This window comes from Falco rusticolus, chromosome 4, assembly GCF_015220075.1.
Source record: "Falco rusticolus isolate bFalRus1 chromosome 4, bFalRus1.pri, whole genome shotgun sequence".
In the NCBI taxonomy this organism is placed as follows: domain Eukaryota; kingdom Metazoa; phylum Chordata; class Aves; order Falconiformes; family Falconidae; genus Falco; species Falco rusticolus.
Genome location: NC_051190.1, coordinates 10535204 through 10552510, shown reverse-complemented (window position 1 = coordinate 10552510; position 17307 = coordinate 10535204). Strand labels below are relative to the sequence as shown.

Below are 17307 nucleotides of genomic sequence, written 5' to 3'. Positions count from 1 at the left end.
GGCCCCCCCGCCCCCCCCCCCCCCCCCCAGCTCTCCCTGGCCCCTCACCCCCAGGCCAGCCTCGGGTGGGCTGCAGGACGGGACCGCAGCTCCCAGTGCCAATGCAACTCCCCGGGGGCTGCTGTGAGACCAGCCCCCCGAGCTCAGGGGCCGCCCTGGGCTGGGTCAGGCTCAGGCCAGCGATAAGGACGGAGCCCATGAGGGACTGAGGGATGATGATTGATGGCAACCCTTGCTCAGGGCGCCGCGGATCAATACTGCCCTTTGCTCACCTGCTCTTTCCTCTCCAGCAGCAAGGGAGGGAGGGATGGAGGGCACCAGGATCACAGATGGCGTCTCCTCCTCACACTTCCCTCTCCTTGCCCACAGCCCAGATCATCCCAGCTGAGGTCACGCTGCCTTCGGACAGTGGATTTTCCCCCCTTGGTGGCATCCAGGTTGCTGGCTGCCGCCAGGCATGGGCCCCATGGCTAACCACAGCCACTGCAGCACCGCAGACCTGCCAGCCAAGGCTGGGGCCACTGGACCCCACCACAGCTGACTCCACCCCTGGGTGAACCAGCCTGGACACAGCCAAGTCCAAGCAACTGGCAGCACCTGAAGTCCCCGTCACCTGGTCACCTCACCTCAGGCCACAGGGACCCTCCCTTCAGCCCAGGAGGTGGCTGCGAGCTCCTGCCCAAGCCCCCTCCCAGCATCACCTTAAGCCCAGGTGCTGCACCCACAGCCACAGACCCCGAGCGCAGGGAGAGACAGCAGAGAGGCCACCACCATTTTATAGACTTTTATTTCCAAATCTGGCGCTTCCATGATACACTTTTACACAGCCAGGGGCGGGGAGAGGGGGGGCGGGGCACAGGCATCTCCCTGCTCCCTGCCCACAGAATCTGAAGATGGAGAAAGGAAAAAAAGAAAGCCACCAAACCTCCCAAAGAAACAAACCCAAACCCAAGGAGGATGCTCCCAGAGCCCAGGCCACAGCACTACAATCGGGGACCAAGCCGCAGACTGACTCCCGCTTCCTGACCGGCCCAGCTCTGCAGGGACAGCCACCAGCTCTGCTGCTCTCTTCTTTTTGGCACTTGTCACTTGCTCTCCCTTTGGCACCAGCACAAAGAGCCCCTGTGCCCAAACTGGCAGAAATATGGGCCCTACAGCACGGCGGGGACAGGAGCCCAGGACTCTGGGACTGGCGCTGCACAGCGGGAGAGAAACATGTAAACGAGCTTGTTCCCGAAGGCGAAGATGGGCAACACAGAGGGGCCCAGCTGTTCCCGGCGTGGGGGGCCGGCAGGCTTTCCCTCCACACGCCAGTCCCCAGTGGCATGTAAACATGTCAGCAGTCCCTTCCCTCCCCATCCCTGGGAGAAGGGCGGCAGCAAGCCTGCCTCATCAGGGCTGTGCTGGGGGCAGGCAGCCCCCACCAGGCCCACGGCACCCCCATCACCCAGCCCTTCTGTTCCCTCCACGCTCTCCCCGCTGACTCGAGGATGTAGGCGAGAGGTCCCAGAGGACAGCAGCGTAAGTCCCCTCCTGTAAACACATCCAGTAAGATGCTACGGCAGTGTGGTAGTAAGGCAGTAAGGAGCATGCTGTCACGCAGCCCCAAGAGCACCACGGGGGCAGCTGAGCAGAGGCACCACGCTCAGCAGGTGAAAGGGCACGTGCTGGCCCCCTGAGCCAGCTCCCCTGGCCCAAGGCTGGGGCAGGCACAGAGGAGTGTCACCTCATGGCAGGGCCAGTAAAAAGCCCGGGACCAGGCTCCTCGTCAAGCAGAGAAACCACCAGGTTGGCCTGAATTTTCAGAGAGGGCAAAGTGCTGTTTATCTCCGTCTCCCAAAATCCAGGCCACTCTGAGCTGGGGTCTTCTGCCAGCCAGAGAACACAGGGACATGTGTGTACGTACACAGAGCCCACAGGGAACCAGCTAGATACAATTGTTGTAGGCAATGCTGGGCCCCAAGACTGGAGCCACATCATGTTCAGACAGATGCTAACCCTTCGCAGGGCTAGCATCAGCTCTGGGAACAACCGAGCCTGCTGCTGAGCACAGCTAGGGTCATCTAGCTCCTTGTCTGGACCCACAAACCAACAGAGGTTTGCTCTATAACATGCAGGTTAAAGAGCAAAACATATAGTGGGTAAAAACCACAGTGTTCATTTGCTGAGCGGAGGAAACGAGCGCTTATAGGAGCGGGACCATCCTGGTACAGGATAAGGTTGAACAGCAAAGCTTGTTTCCCCCCCAGTGGAGGTCCCTAGCACTGAACTTGCTGCCCCACCTTCTTGTGCTCTCGCTAGCACGCAGCCCTGGCTCACGGGTGGTGGGCAGCCCCAAGGGGGGTCCCATGGGAAGGCAGAGGGGGGGCCTGGCTGCAGGGCCAGCATGGCTGCAGGGGGCTGAGGGATGCCAGGCAGGAGGATGGTGCTGACACGTGTGCGGAGCTACATGGTGGGAGGGCGAGGGGCAGCGGGGCCAGCTGCCCTGCAATGGGAATGGGACAAAGCAGTGCTGGCAAAGCCATAAGAGCTGCCTGGCACTGTCTCTCCAGTCCACTAGGATCACAGTCCCTGGTACCCCCAGGGAAGCTGGCAAAGGGCTGTTGGGTGAAACAAATGCTCCAGGTCCTGGGAACAGACCATCCGTAAAAATAACCATAGAAATTTCTCTTCTCTCTGATTACAAAGATACAAAAAGGTAGAAAACCCTCCCCTGCCCCCATATCCTGGGCTCTGTTTCCATCCCCCTGCCCCTGCTCACCTTCCGCGCACACACACACGCACACCCTGCAGACAAACAGCTCGCAGAGGAAGAGCTCGGCCCCAGGGGGTTGGAGATGCCACCCTCGCCCAAGCAGGCTCCTGCCTTACCTGTCACAGCAGGCAGGCAATGATGAGGAGCACGGTGGCAGCTGGTGGGTGATGCAGGCTGCCGGCCCCTCAGCCCAGAGGGCAGGGGAAGGCAGGGTTGGTTTTGGGCCTCTGACCACCATCAGTTCTGGCCCCTGCCCCCTGGGGACACCAAACCTCAGCTGGCAGCACCTGGCTAGGCGAAGGGCCCTGCTTCTTCTGTCTCTCTTGTGGACAGCTTCAGCCCCTCAGGAATGGCCCTCGTTTCTTGTTATTCTTCTCGGAGGAAAGAAAAACAGTGTTAAGTCATAGCATCTCCCCTGGGCTCCAGCCGCCTCCCCCAGCTATGCCAGAAACCCCCTCCTGGATCAGGGCAGGAACAACTGTCTCCAAGTCCCTGATGTCAGGGAAGAGGAAAGGAGGGATGGGATGGGAGCAGTACTAGCAGGGAGCAGAGCCGGAAGGGAAAAAGTGACACACTGAGACAGGGACCGGGGGAAGAAATGTGGCTGAAGCAGGCAGGGCTCCTGTAGCACTTGGACCCCATCCTCCTTTCCAGCCAGCCTGGCCATCACACACATCTGCTCTTTGGGACTTACAGCTGGCACTGAGCAAGGGGACCAGCCATGAGGCCAGCCTGGCTGCACAGAGCATCTTCCCTGAGCTCCCACAGGCCACAAGTGAGGACCACCACTTCTGGCAGAGCAGGCAGACCCAGGTACACTGATGTTTCTCCTTGCACTGCACTGCACGCACCAAGAACTGTTGCATCTGAGGGTTCTCCCTGCCCAGTGACTATTCAGAACCAGGAAACACCTGCCACTCACTCCAGGGGCTCATCATTACACAGCCCTCTCCTCCCAAACTCCCTTTGGGAAGCCAGGCAGGTGAACAGTGCACAAGCCCAGCTGAACAAGGCCTGGCTGAGGAAGGGACACACTTACTCCGAGTCTGGCGACAGCTCCGAAATGCTGTGGGAGGTGGCAGAGCGAGGTGTCGAGGGGCACATTGCAGAGGGCGTTGAGGTCTGCACGGCAGAGGGGGTGGCAGTGGTCTGGGGGCCTGAAGGCGTGCTAGAAGATTGCACCGAGGACAGGACAGAGGAGTTAAAAGAAGCAAGGATGGAAGAAAGGATATCTAACTGTTCAGTAGAAGGATGTCGGCTGGGAATGGCCTCCAGGTTCTCTCTAGAAGGCTGTCTCCTCGACAGCGGCTCTAGGCTTTCCCTAGACAGCTGCCTCCTAGAGAGACTCCCCAGGTTGTCCTGTGAGGGATGCCTGCTAGGCACTGTGTCCAGAGGCTCTCTGGAATTAGATCTTCTGGACAGAAAGTCCAGCTGCTCCCTTGAAGTCTGTCTAGCTGATGCTAGCTGGTCCCTTGAAGGCTGTCTTCTAGAAAGCAAATCCAGTTGTTCTCGAGAAGTATCTCGACTTGGCAATGTGTCTATTCGGTCTCTGGACACTTGCCTACTTGGCAATGTGTTTAGCCACTCTCTAGAGACCTCTCTCACTGGCCCACAGTCTAGCTGCTCTCTTGACCCAAATCTGCAGGGTAAAGTGTCAAGGTGGTCTCTGGAGCCCTGCCTCCGGGGCAGTGTGTTCCCATGATCTCTCTGACTGGGCCTAGCAGCGAGTAGATCCAAGTTTTCCCTAGACCCATGTCTGCTTGGAATACTTTCCAGGTGTTCAGTAGACCCATGCCTGCTGGGAATAGTGCCCAGCTCCTCCCTGGACCCATGTCGGCTGGGCACAGCTTCCAAGCACTCTCCTGAGTTGTGTCTGCTCAGCTGCTCCCGGGACATCTGTCTCCTCATCAGCATGTCAAGCTGCTCCCGTGACGAGTACCGGCTGGCTGGCTGTGACAGACTGCCTGCCCCAGAGTAGATCCTGCCGTAGGAGGCAGCAGGGACAGCCCTGTGACCCAGCGTGGAGGTCTTGTACCACGTCAGCTCATTGGTCATCCTGCCAACGGATGGCAGGCCTTGGAGAGTTGGAGGGTACTGGAGGCGGTTCTTCAAAATCCCTGCATTGGACAGAAAGAGAAGTCAAATCTTCGCATAACAGTGAAAAAAGCATGAAAGCCAGGGGAGATAAGCCATACCTCCCCAAGGACACAAGATGGATCTGATGCTGAGCCTTCACGGCCACGTCAGCCTAAGACAGGCAAGGCCACCCTTGCCTGCTTGCTCCAGCCCATTACCTTTTCTTTGCCGTTGTGTCTGGGTGAGGGAGTTCTCATCTCCACTGGTCAAGGCCAGGTCTGGCTGATTATTGTTGGCTGCATCCTTGTTGATGTCAAAGCCCAGCTTCCGCTCAGAGCCCCACTTCTGCAGGGAGCAGGGGTGAACCTCGCACTCGCCCAGAGCTGGCCAGTATGACATGAGGTCATTGCCATCCACATCTGGCGAAGGACATGGCAAAACAGGCCCCAGGGAAGAGGGAGAGAGTGTTTGTGTGAGCAGCAATCAAAGCCATCACAAGACACAGCCTGACCCCCAGGGACTTGAGCTCACCCCTTCCCCTGCCAGAGCCCCTGGGACTTGCCTTTGGGAGTGGTGTTGGCAGGGTTAGTGAGGAGGCGCTCGCTGTGCGCTGCCCGCTTGAACTGGCGCTGGAAGCGGCACCGCAGGCGTACGTTCTCCTCACTCTCCGAGGATGGGATGGAGAGGCTGCGCTCTTCATCCAGAGACAGGTCACTGTCCGAGTCCGAGTCCTGGTCTGTAGGGACACGTGTGTTGGGGAGACATTTGGAATGAAGGTAGGAGAGGCTCCAGGTGGCAGGGCCAGGAAGGTAGAACCACCTCAGGAATGACCACCCTCATGAGGACAAGTCTGCCTTACCCCACACTGCTCTTCCCTTGACAGCAGCTTGTGCCTGCTCCCTTGGCCCTATCACCAGTGCCCGCAAGAGGAGCCTGGCTCTGTCAAGCTGCACCTCCCCATAAGGGAAGTTGCAAATAGCCATAAGAACCCCTTTGCCTCCTCTTCCTCCAGGCTGAGCAAACCCACCTCCCTCAGCCTCTGCTCACCTGTCCCACAGCCCAGCCCCAGCCACGAGGGTGGCCCCTACCAGTCTTACTCCAGCAAGTCAAATGTCTGTGCTGTACTGGGGAGCCCAGTGTCCCCAGGGACCCTGTGACAGCCTGTGGCCCCTCTCTTGCTTCCTTGTCCATTTCTAGCTCCTTTGCCATCTGTCCAGGAGGGGGCTGTGCTAAGTGACACAGTTGCTGCCTCTCCCTCCTATCTGCAGCATGTTTGAAATCCACAGCTGAACAGGGGGTGGGGGACATAACCATACAGCCAGAACCTGCACTAGGAAGAATTCCCTTAAGCCAGGAGTTAATTCAGGATGCATGCGGTTAGCCCCAAGCCCAGGCACAGGGCCAAGCCTTACCTCCCCCAGCATCGCGGTGGAACATGGCCACATCAATGTCCGTGGGGCCAGCGTGAGCCAGCAGGCTGTGATCTAGGGCCGAGCCCTGACGTGCTGTCACGTTGTCTCTGAAAGACAGGAGGACCCGAACGGTCACAGCAGCAGGAGCCCCCAGCTCTGCCCAGCACTGTTGGCACCCCGGAGCCCCGCGCAGGTCCCTACCGGAGGTAAGCCCGCTGGCTGGAGTGGGTGCGGGCAGAGCGCACGCTGCTCACTGACGAGATGGTGGAGGCCCCCAGGGTGATGCGGATGAGCCCGCTCTCCTCAAACAGCGCTGTGTTGTTGTAGGCATTGGGGCCCTGGTGAGGCAGACAGAGAGAAGGCACGTGCCCTGTTAAGGAGGTGCTGCAGCAGCCCAAGGGATGCCCTTCCCATGCACACCTGCCATCCCCCTGGGGAAGTGAGAATGCTGCCATCGGCTCCAGTCCCAGGCAGGCAGCCTGTCCCCAGACGCCTGGCTGCTCCTGCCATCACCCACCTGTGTGCTCCTTGTGGCCTCCTCGCTCTGGCCCTTCTTGCTGAGACAGGCCAGCTTCCAAGCCTCCTGCACCTCCTCATTCAGCACGCAGAACAGGACCAGCACAGCCAGGCCCTGTGAGGAGACACATCATGAGAGACAGACCCTGGTTGCCAGCCGACCCGCTCACCCACAGCACCAGTGCTGGGACAGTCCCTGGCTCCTCCAGAGCCCAGCGCGTCTGCCCCGATGGCCACCAGGACTGCGATGCACTAAAGAGCCCCCCAACGCCGATCAGTGCTAACCCTCATGGTGGGCACAGGTGAGGGAGAGAAGGGTGGGGTGTCCTCCTGGCTGGCAGCGGCCAAGGAATGGCTAGCAGGGTCCCCTGCAGCAACACCGGCCACGGTGGTGGCAGGAGGTCTGTGGGGTGCTGCCATGGGTCATATTTGGGGTGTCCAACACCTCTGTTGTAGGCTACTCTCTTGCTCTGCCCTCTGAGAGCATGGAGGCAGTCCCCTTCCCTCTAGAGATGGTCCTTGCTGCCCCTTGGATGTCACCTCTGAACCAAGTGCCTTGCAGCCACCTCCTGCTCCACGCTATTGCTCATCACAGGCACAGCAGCGAGGACTGGAAGGAGTCACCTGCTGCCACAGTGGTGACAGCAGAAGAGACAGGGAGCCCAGCAGGATGCTGGGGGCTCAGTGCAAGGCACCCACTCTTCACAGATGGTGTGGGGACCACAGGGATGCTCTCCTGGGCTGACCCGTGCCCTCCCCTGGCAGAGGCCGGGCAGTTACCTGGAGGCTGCAGAGGACAGTGTAGAGGTAGTGGAAAGCCAGGACACTGTTGTTGACAGCCAAGAGGCCAAACAGCCAGGTAGTGCTAATAACTAGAAGCAGAACAAAGGAGCTCCGTAACGTCATGCTGGAGAGAGAGAGAGAGACAGACAGACAGACAGGCACACACGGAGAGGTTAGTGCGTATTGTTAATCTACAGTCTAGTGCTCACAGACAGAGATGCAGAGGGGAAAGCGTGCTCCTGCCCAGCCCTCCCTACTCAGCCCAGCACTGCAGGCATGTCTCTGCGCATGGTTCAGCTCCCCACAACTCCCGGGCCTTCCCTTCTGGATCACACATGGCAAAACACAGGGGCCCAAACAACACAGGTCATTTGGAGCCACCGAGCAGAGCCAAGCTCCAGGGCTGGCCCAGGAGGGAGCGGGGAAAGCTCTCAGGAGCGTATACAAGAGGAAGAAGCAGATGCTGAGAGCTGACAAGGGCTGAGTGTTGAATCCAAGCAGACACAAGGGGTGGCTGTGAGGGCAGGTAGTGAAGGGGGACAGGCTGGTGGGACGGTGTGGAGCTAGGGATGTAGGAACAAGAGGGAAGGACAAAGTTTAGGAAGGATTAACATGGCTGGCAGTTTATGGGAGAGGAGAGTGGCTGCAAGGCTAATACTGATGCACAGAGGAGCACTCTGCAATGGTGGAAGAGGGAGGATGGTCACTGAAAATGCTAAAACCCATGAGCCACAGAAGCTCTGCTGGGAGTTTGGCCACTAATACTCACAGAACCGATTTCTTCTTAGTCTCCTTTTGGCCTGGGGAACAGGACATCTTGGCCACAAGCAGGAACATGACCCCATTCATCTGAAAGTGTTGGCACATATTAGAAGCTGTGCCAAGGGCCAACTCCGACCTGACATCCCCAGGGCAGAGCGTGGGCAGACTCCAGGTCTGCCAGGCCCATGCGAGTGTCCCCTCCTTTCCCCTTCACGCCCGAGCCGTGGCCTCCCCCAGGGTTGGCTGGAGCAACGAGGGACAAAGAGAGGGTCTCTAACTGAGGAAAGAAAGTACAGAGAACGGGGCAGGCAGTGGGCAGCCGAGGAAGGGGCGAGTGCCCATGGTGTGAAGGGAGGCAGGAGAGGGCTCTGGGTGAAACAGGACAGGGTTTTACCACAATGACGACAGTAATGGGGCCTGCAAAGCTCCAGACCAGCTTATCATGAATGGAAATCCAGCAGAAGTCAGGGTTCCCATAGCCCTCAGGATCCAGGCCAACGGCCAGACCTGCAGGAGGAGGCAAGAGGTCAGGTCCAGACCTAGCAGCCTTGGACTCGTCCAAGCCATGTCGATCCCATTCCAGCACTGAAGGCCACGGAAGGACTCTCTCCCTGCTCCTTGCTCTGTGCACGGGTCTCCCCACCACAGGGGAAAGGGCCAGGACCGTGAGCCACAGCATCAGGGCCTTTATTTCCTCTTCTCCAGGCGTCCCTGGAACAGCCCAACCCAGCAGGCATTCACTGCCAGCATCAGGTCACCCAAGCATGCAAGTCTGGGAAATCAGGAGACCTTAACCACAAGCCCTGGGAGTGCAGCAGCCCTGTGCCCATCAAACAAGCCACGGGGAGATGGGCTGAGGAATTACTTTTTCCCAGAAGGCAAGATGACAGCCCTTGGTATGCGGTCCCCAGCTGACCATCACAGTACTGCCTGCTGCCAGCGCTGCTGGCCGTGGCAAGTCCACCCTCAGCTCTCCCCATCGGGTAAGTGAGCCGGGCAACACCAGGGGACCAGGAGGCTGCTGGGAAGCAGTGCTTTGGGCATGGCTGCAGGACAAGCAGCTCTTACCGGTGATGATGGCAGGCACTCCCCAGCCAATGGCATAGTAGAAACGCATGGCCCCAAAGTTAATATTGCGGGCTTCAGTCTGCATGCGGTAGATGTGAAGGCCCTGGACGAAGAGCCAGGCGAAGGTGGAGAGGAAGAAGCAGTGGAGGAGGATGGCAATCACAGTGCAAAGAAACTGGGGAGACAAAAGCCACTCCGAGATGGTCCCACTGCGCCAAGGCTAACTGCATCACCCACACCTCACCCCCGCCCCCTGTTCAAGCCCTGTGCAAGCCCACAGACCTGGTTCTCAGTGCGGTTAATGCCCAGGAGAAAAAGCAGCTCAGAGAAGAAGAGGGTGACTGATATGTTGGAGTGGATGCCACGTGTGTTGGATTTGAGGCCTTTGAGGCAGGTCAGGAAGGAGAAGGTCAGCAGCAGAGCCACCAAGGAGAGAGACACCAAGGAATAAGTGACAATTGCCAAGGTCTCCAGGTCACCTTCCAGTTGCTGCAGCAGCAGAGAACCAAAGGCAAATGGCGATGTTAGGGGGAGACACGAAGCTTGCTGAGCTCTCAAACTCTGCTTGTGTCCCACAGGTGATTTTCTGCCTGTGCTTGTTTATTCTGGCACCCAGCGGCTAACAGCCCCCACCACCTCCCACAGCCCTGCAGACCGAGATTACCTCTCGGTGCGAGCTGTCCATCAGAACTCCAAAGGTGCCGAACTGGGAGCACTGGCAGTGGACGTGTGTGGTGTTTCGGTACACGAGCTCACAGTCCTTGGCTGTCCAGAAGCCGGAGGGGTTGGTCCTGCAGCCACCAAAAAGTAGAGTGCACTTAGGAGAGAAGACAGATGAATGTGGTGTGTGGGGAAGGAGCTGCAGAGAAGAGGGGTGATGGCCAAGGCTTCTACCAGCTGATACAACTGCACTCCTACAGCTGAAGTACTGGAGCCAGAGCGCTGCAGGGACCCTGCTGTACCCTCCCAGCAGGAATGGACCTCCTGGGAGAAGGGGGAAACCCCCATGTCCCAGTGATGCCCAGGTACACAGCCTGTCATAGCCAGGGAAACTCGGGGAACAAGAGGGTGCCTGGGAAAAGCAGCCCAAAGAGAGCAGCCCAGCTGTGCTTGACTCACGGGTTGGAGTGGTTCCACTGGACGCAGAGAGGTTTGCTCCTGTTGGCAGTCTCCAGCAGGTGAAATTCCAACACGAGGGGGGTGTCCAGGGGCCCCCGCAGGAAGGTGTGATTGCTGAACACAGACACACTTACGATGGGGGAGTTCATCACGGGGTTCTTGGGGAGCCTGCAAGGAGCAATGGAGCTCTATTGTCACCATGCCTGGCAGCTGCAGCCCCCTGGGACCTTCCCAAATGCCCTGCACTGATGTCTCAGAAGAAATATTTCTGCCCAGCCCACATCAAGAGGTCAGGAAACTGGGGCAGAGCAACGACAAGGTGGGGAACAGGCAGAGCAATGCAGGATCGTCTGGGTGGGAACCAAACTGAAGCCACTGCAGACAGACTCAGCAACGGCTGGAGGGAGCAGAGCCGAGTCCAGCCAGCCTCCGTCTACTGGTGCTTGTGGAGGGCAAAGGGGTGGGGGATGTACCTGACACTGCGTCGATCCACCTGGTAGCGTGCAGGCAGCAGGCCCCCCAGGGTGCGGTACATGATGAGGATGATCACACTGAGAGCGGGCTCAGGCTCTGGCAGCGCCTGCCTCGGGGAGGAGTTCTCCACAGTGTAGTTTCCTTCACCGCCAGCCAGTGTGGGCACTGCCGTGGGAGCAGCTGAGGCATACAAGGGGGTGGTGAGAACACACACATGCTCCCTGAAGGCAACTTGTGATGTGTAAGTGAGAAGCTCTGAGCTCTCAGGGGTGACTCGCGGACCTCTGACAGAGCCAGGCCTCAGCAGGGGCATATGCAGACTCGATGACCTTTAAAGGTCCCTTGCAACCCAAACCATTCTATGGTTCTACATATTTCCTGCCAGCCATGCCCACCCACAGTGTTCCTTGAGCGATGCTCACATGCTTACCTTCAGCTTTCGGGGGGCTCAGCACTGACAGCGGCAGCACAACGTGGGTGTGGGGGTCCCAGGCGGGCTGGCCACGGAAGAGGCTGCTGTGGTAGCGAGGGTAGCGCCGGCGGATGTGGGAGTGATTCTCCATGCGATCGATGCTCAGCACTGCAGAGGAGCAAGGGAGTGAAAGTCAGCTCTAGGGTGGCCACCTGGAGAGCAACCATGCTCCAGGGCACCCCAGGTTTGAAGTCACTGGCAAAGAGACCATATGAGCCACAGGCTGGGTGGTGGATATGTCCCGTGTTTGGGCATGATGCGCTCCTTCCCAGCCCAGATCCTTGCTCTGCCACAGGACAGACTACTTCTGCCACTGAGGCCAGCAGTTTTTTCACTAGAGACTGAGAGGTAACTGGGAGCAGGCACCATACTCCTGGCTCTGCTGACTCTTGATGGCGTGTCAGCTACTCCAGTGCTTCTCACAAACACCTCCCCATGTCTGAGGGAGCCACCAAGGACGTTATCAGCACCCTTGCTGAGGTGAAGTGAGATGAGGAGAAGGGGACAGGGTGAGGTGGAGGAATGGCTCGGCACCACCCCAGCCAGCACCCACCACCAGCCAGCTCCTACTCACTGATGTTGGGGGTGACGACGCCAACAGGGTTGAGGTAGGTGAGTTTCATGTTGCTGGCCAGTGTGCCAGAGTAGTCCCTCAGCTGCTCCATGAGGCTGGCACTGCCATGCTCACTGTGTGGCAGCATGGCCCAGTGCTCCCGGTTCTCAGGTGCCAGCACAGAGCTGCCTGCACGCAGGAGGTTCTGCATGGGAGAGACACGGGGACAGGGGTGAGGAAGCACTGCCTTTGGCCCTTGTCCCGACCAGCCGAGGCTGGAGCAGTGTGCTCTCTGCCCAGCTTGCTGCATAAGGGCTTGGGGAAGAGCAGTACTTTCTGCTACAACAGGCCCCCAACCACAATGCTCATCAACCGGTGTCCTACAGAGGCATCTTCCCTGCACCCCCACCACGAGGGATTTGCAGGCAGCAGTAAGACCTCCCTTTGCCTTCCCAGCCTGAACAAACCCAGCTCTCTGCCTCTCGTCATCCACTCTGTGCCCCAGCCGCAGCCACGCAGGTGACCTCCACGGGTCTCGCTCCTGTGGGCCAATGTCTGTGTGGCACTGGGGAGCCCAATGCCCCTGATGTGGTCTCACAACATCCTCGATCCCCTCAGAGACCCAGGCTCAGGGTGGCTGATAAAGGAGCAGCATCAGAAGCCACCCTGATCTGGGGGAAGGACTCACCTCATTAAAGTGAGCATCCTGTGTGGCTGTCAGGCCAAAGCCATGCTGCCGGCTCTCAAAGGCCATGAGGCGGGATAGCAGGCGGAAAGTGATGTGCACGTCATTGCCAAAGTAGTGGTCCATGTGGTCTGTCACAGCCCGGAGCCGGTGGGCCAGCTTCTTTGCTTCAATTGTGTTAAGCTCAGTCTCGTTCCTCTCCAAGCCCTCCAGCTGCCAGTGGGGAGAAAGGAGGGGATTAAACAATTAAGCAGGTACCTCACTGGGAAACTCGGATGCTGCAGGCCCTGCTAGACCCAGAGATTATTTTTGAAACCATGACGCATGCCACGGACATTCACAGTGGTGGTCACTAGAATAGGGAGCATCTCTGGCAGCCAGCCAGCCTCCAGCAACACACCAGGGGTTGCACTGGCCCAGCCAAGCCAGTGCCATACATGACAGAGGCCAAGGAGATGAAAGGGCAGGGCAAGCACCTAGTGATACTTTGCTGGAAACATCCCTGGCTTCAGTTACAACTCAGCCTAGGTGAGATGCAAGTGTTCAATAAACTTGCCTGGATATTTCAAAGGGATTTGTCACTGGCAAAGTCTGGGGGGCTACAGATGTCCCGTGGAGCAGACATCCCGCCAGCTTCAAACCGTCCAGCCCTGCTCAGGGTTATTTGTTTTCCTCTCAAACACTGGGGCAGGACACAGGTCATTTCTGATGGGGAATTTTCATTATTTTCACATTAGATGAAGCCAAGTGAACTTCAGCTCCCATCAGTGCTCCCACAGGATGGGTTTGGGGGCAGGAGATGAGAAATGTGCTGAGCACCGCGGCAAGGCCCTCTCCTACTCTAGGTGCCCATGGAGAGCTCAGCTCTTTGAAACCTGTTTGTGAGCCCTTGCTCATATGGCTCCTGCTCTGTCAAGGCTGCAGAGCTGAGAGAGGATTACCAGCATGGAGAGCTCCTTGAAGGCAGGTGAAGTGCAGTTGAAGAGATCTGGCTCCAGCCAGCCCTTCTCCTCATCACAGTGTCTGACGGCCGCACCTAAAACCAGAAGGAAGGGGATGTCTGAAATTCAGCACAGGATAAATGGCTCCCTGCTGCATCCCTCCTCAGCAGGGACCCTCTGCACCAGCTAATCCCAAAGAGCAGCACCAGCAAGTGACAGGGAAGGCCTGTAACACCCCAGGACCATCCTCCTGCTTTGCACCAGTGCAGCCCATTCCACCCTTGGTCCGCGTCATGTCAGCAAGCTGCTGCCACCCCGCCACCCTCCAGGAGCTGGGTTCCTATGTGTGCTTCTGGGCTGCATCACACCAGGTGCCATCACACATGAATTGCAAAGAGGAATAAGTGACTTGGCAGGGACTGGGCTGGAGAAGCCCCTGGTTCCTGATGGAGACGCGGCTGTGCCCTCAGGGCTCATCTGACCCCAGACTCCTGAAGCCCACGCAGCTCTAGGCATCCCCTGGCTCACAGCCTGCAATGCCTGCTGAGGTCCTGTCTCTCTCTACAGGGCAAAGTCACCACAGGACAACACAGCTGCTGTGGGGCTGGCAAACCTGCTGCAAGAGATGAGCCCCTGCAGGTCCAGTGGGATGGAGGACTCTCCATCCAGCAGCGTGGGTTCAGTACCCAGCGCAAGACCCCAGTCCCTGGCTGGGGCCCAAGCAGTACTGCACAGCAACGGGAGTACCAGCAATGAATGGGATCATTCTGGAACTACCACCAAAAGTGCTGCCAAAGCCAACACGGACAGCAGCATCCTGGGCTGGGAGTGTCACCGTGCACACTCTGAGCTAGAGGAACCCACCCGGCCCCAGTGTACCTGGCAGGACTGTGGACCAGGCCCTCCTGGGGGCAGCACCAGGGCACAGCCCACCCAGGTGCCCATGGCTGGGAGAGGGCAGCAGCATGGCCGGGGCAGGGAGAGGGAGCCTGCAGCAGAGTCCAGTCGCTGCTCAGAAAAGCCCCAGTGACTAGAATGCCCCCTCCCACCATGTCCAGCTCCTACCTGTCCTCCCCAACCACCTTTCCCCCAGCTGCAGAGGCACAGGGACCAGTGCCATTGCAGCTGGGAGCAGGGAGAACAAAGAAACCTCCACACTGCTGACCTCCCGCTGGCAGAGAACAGAGATCAGCTCAGCTGCAGATCTGTGCAGGATCCGGTGCCTGGGTCCCTCTACCTCCTCCTACCAGCCGGGCAGATGGACCAGGACCTTGTGCTGTGCGTGCCATCATTACCTACCCCCATCCTACTGCCCCCGGCTCAAACAACTGTCCCCTTCCTCCACCCCAGAGCCATTCCTCCATGGCTTCACTGGCATCGCTTATCACCAGCTCCTTCCCCTTCCAGCCCAAGCAAGCAGGGACCCATCCAGGAGAGCCAGCATCCATCTCAGCCAGGCAGCAGAGCACAGACCTGCCCGGAGCCAACACTGCAGGCTCAGGACTGCGGGTGGCAGGGGCTGCATGCAGCTGCAGCCACGTTTGCACCGGTTTGTGTGCTGGGAGCAGGGAAGAGCGTGTAGGAGTGCTGAGGCCAGGCAAAGCATTGGGAAGACACTCGGCAGCTCCAGAAGCAGTGGGAAAAGCGCAGGGGTGTGCAGGGTGCCAGGCAGGGAGCAGGGAGGGAAAGCCATGTGGCGCGGCCCTTATAGCACAGGGAGAAGGAGATGGGAACAACCTTACCTGCACCCCTCAAGCCTGAGCACGGAGGGCGAGAGAACCGGGGAGAGAAGCGACAACAGTTAGGAGCAGAACCTGCCTCCTCCTGGGGCGAACGGCTGGAGAAGGACAGGGTTTGTATTGTCCCCTGGGGCTTGTGTTGCCCTACAGTCCCAGACACCCTTCTCATGCCTTTGCTGTCACCAAGGACAGCCTCTTCCAGCTCAGGACATTGACTCCTACCCAACACTCACCTAATGGCACACTGTGCCCCGCTCCCCTCGCGGCACACACTGAGGACAGGGCCAGTGGAGCCACAGCAAGGTGCTGTGGGTGCTGAGCTGCCAGGCCAGGCCTGACCCCAGCCTCAAGCCCACTGAAACCAAAAAGCAGCGGGGAGAAGGTGGGGACCAAGGCTGAGGGAACAGCACAGCCCTGGGGCTGGGTGATGGGCCCGGACCGCTCAGCCTGTTCCCAGCCCCACGGCCAGACCCCTCTGCTCTCCCCCAGGCTGTGGCATTTTCTCCAACTTCCTTCTCCCAGCCCTCAAGCCCAGCTAAACGGGACTGCGACAGCACAAGAACAGAGTGATACTGTTGGGGCTGCTACAGCCCCCGCAGGACAGCCAGGCTGTCCCCTCCCCATCGCATCCCCCACTCACCCAAGGAGCCTTTGGGACACAGCACCGCAGCTGAGAAGCCAAACTTGGTCTGGGGCCACCACACACCCGCCTTCAGGCTTTTGGGACAGCCGTCATAGAGCACTGTAGAGACACACGCCCCAGGGGACCGGTCACAGGGGGAGGCCACTGATGCCAAGCCCCAGGCACCAGCCCCCCACCGTGCTCACACTCACCCTCGCAGCCGCTGGGCGTCACCTCAGCAAAGGGGCTGTCACAGCTGTTGCACTGGCGCCCGATGACCCCAGGCCGGCAGTGGCACCGGCCAGTCTCCTTGTCACAGGAGCGTGAGGTGGAGCCCACCGGGTAGCAGTCACAAGGCAGGCAGGTGTCGCTGCCTTTGGGGCGGTAGTGGAAGTCCTGGGAGGAGACAGGGACAGCCATCAGACAGGACAGCAGCCAAGGCTGGTGCCTGGGGAACCGCTGGAGCCAGGGAAGAGAAAGGCCAGGCTCCTGATTTTCAAGCACCCCCATTGCCCCCATTCTCACTGTGCCGGGGCAGGAGGGCTGCACAGAAGAGCTGAGCAGGGATCCAGCCCAGAAACGGGCACACAAAGCAGGGCCCAGGCAGCTGCCAGGTCTTTGCAGGAGGACAAGGAACAGCATCAAGGACAGGCAGAGCTCCAGGCAAGCCACGGACCATGTCCCCATGGGCACAGCTGCCCCTCACCTTGCAGTGGCACTGCCCGTTGGTCTTATTGCAGTCGGGGTCGAAGCCCTTGTTCACATCACAGTTACAGGGCCCGCAGGTGGGGTTCCCCCACCAGCCCTTCGGACACTGCTGGTCCATCCTAGGGAGAGAAATACCTCTGCTGTTACAACCACCAAAGTCCCTGAGCCTTCTCCTCCCACCAGCCCAAAAGCTCAGCTGCTCCAAGGAGCTAGGTGGCACTGAGAAGTCCCTGGTCACATAGTCAGGATGTGAGGGTAGCACAGAGCCAGGCACGGGGCCATGGCCCTGCATCTCACCTGTGCTCACAGTACTGCCCGAAAAAGTTCCCTCCACACTCGCACACGTAGCCCAGGGGTGAGCCTGGCTTGCGGCGACACGCTGACTTGTTCTTGCAGGGGTTGAGGTGACACACATCCACGCAGTCCCCTCCATAGTACCCTGAGGTGTGGACAGAAAGCACAGTGTAAACCAAGCATGTTCCCCCCGAGAGGTGCCAGAGCACCATGGACTGGATTTAGAGGGCTCAGGAGGGATTCTGCCCTCCAGAAAAATTAATGACAGTGTATAACAGGGATGCGACTTGCCCAAGGGATAGACAGGAAAGCAGTCGCAGGCCAGGAA

At 59.0% G+C, this 17307-nt stretch overlaps 1 protein-coding gene across 1 annotated transcript in view; it reads right to left on the bottom strand.

Annotated features, from left to right (window-relative positions):
• Positions 1–769: 769 nt before the first annotated feature.
• CELSR3 (cadherin EGF LAG seven-pass G-type receptor 3) overlaps positions 770–17307 on the bottom strand; it is a 34238-nt gene continuing 17700 nt past the window's right edge. The window contains exons 13-35 of the mRNA XM_037384945.1: positions 16983–17124; positions 16684–16804; positions 16190–16373; positions 15996–16097; positions 13617–13711; positions 12679–12888; positions 12012–12195; positions 11396–11545; positions 10965–11145; positions 10492–10659; positions 10037–10163; positions 9655–9861; positions 9373–9547; positions 8699–8811; positions 8312–8391; positions 7540–7666; positions 6761–6874; positions 6445–6581; positions 6244–6350; positions 5394–5567; positions 5050–5250; positions 3795–4872; positions 770–3126 (exon numbers count right to left, since the gene is read on the bottom strand). Of these exons, the coding sequence (XP_037240842.1) occupies positions 3099–3126; positions 3795–4872; positions 5050–5250; positions 5394–5567; positions 6244–6350; positions 6445–6581; positions 6761–6874; positions 7540–7666; positions 8312–8391; positions 8699–8811; positions 9373–9547; positions 9655–9861; positions 10037–10163; positions 10492–10659; positions 10965–11145; positions 11396–11545; positions 12012–12195; positions 12679–12888; positions 13617–13711; positions 15996–16097; positions 16190–16373; positions 16684–16804; positions 16983–17124 (4205 nt within the window). The 3' untranslated portion in view covers positions 770–3098. The remainder of the gene's footprint in view (positions 3127–3794; positions 4873–5049; positions 5251–5393; positions 5568–6243; positions 6351–6444; positions 6582–6760; positions 6875–7539; positions 7667–8311; positions 8392–8698; positions 8812–9372; positions 9548–9654; positions 9862–10036; positions 10164–10491; positions 10660–10964; positions 11146–11395; positions 11546–12011; positions 12196–12678; positions 12889–13616; positions 13712–15995; positions 16098–16189; positions 16374–16683; positions 16805–16982; positions 17125–17307) is intronic.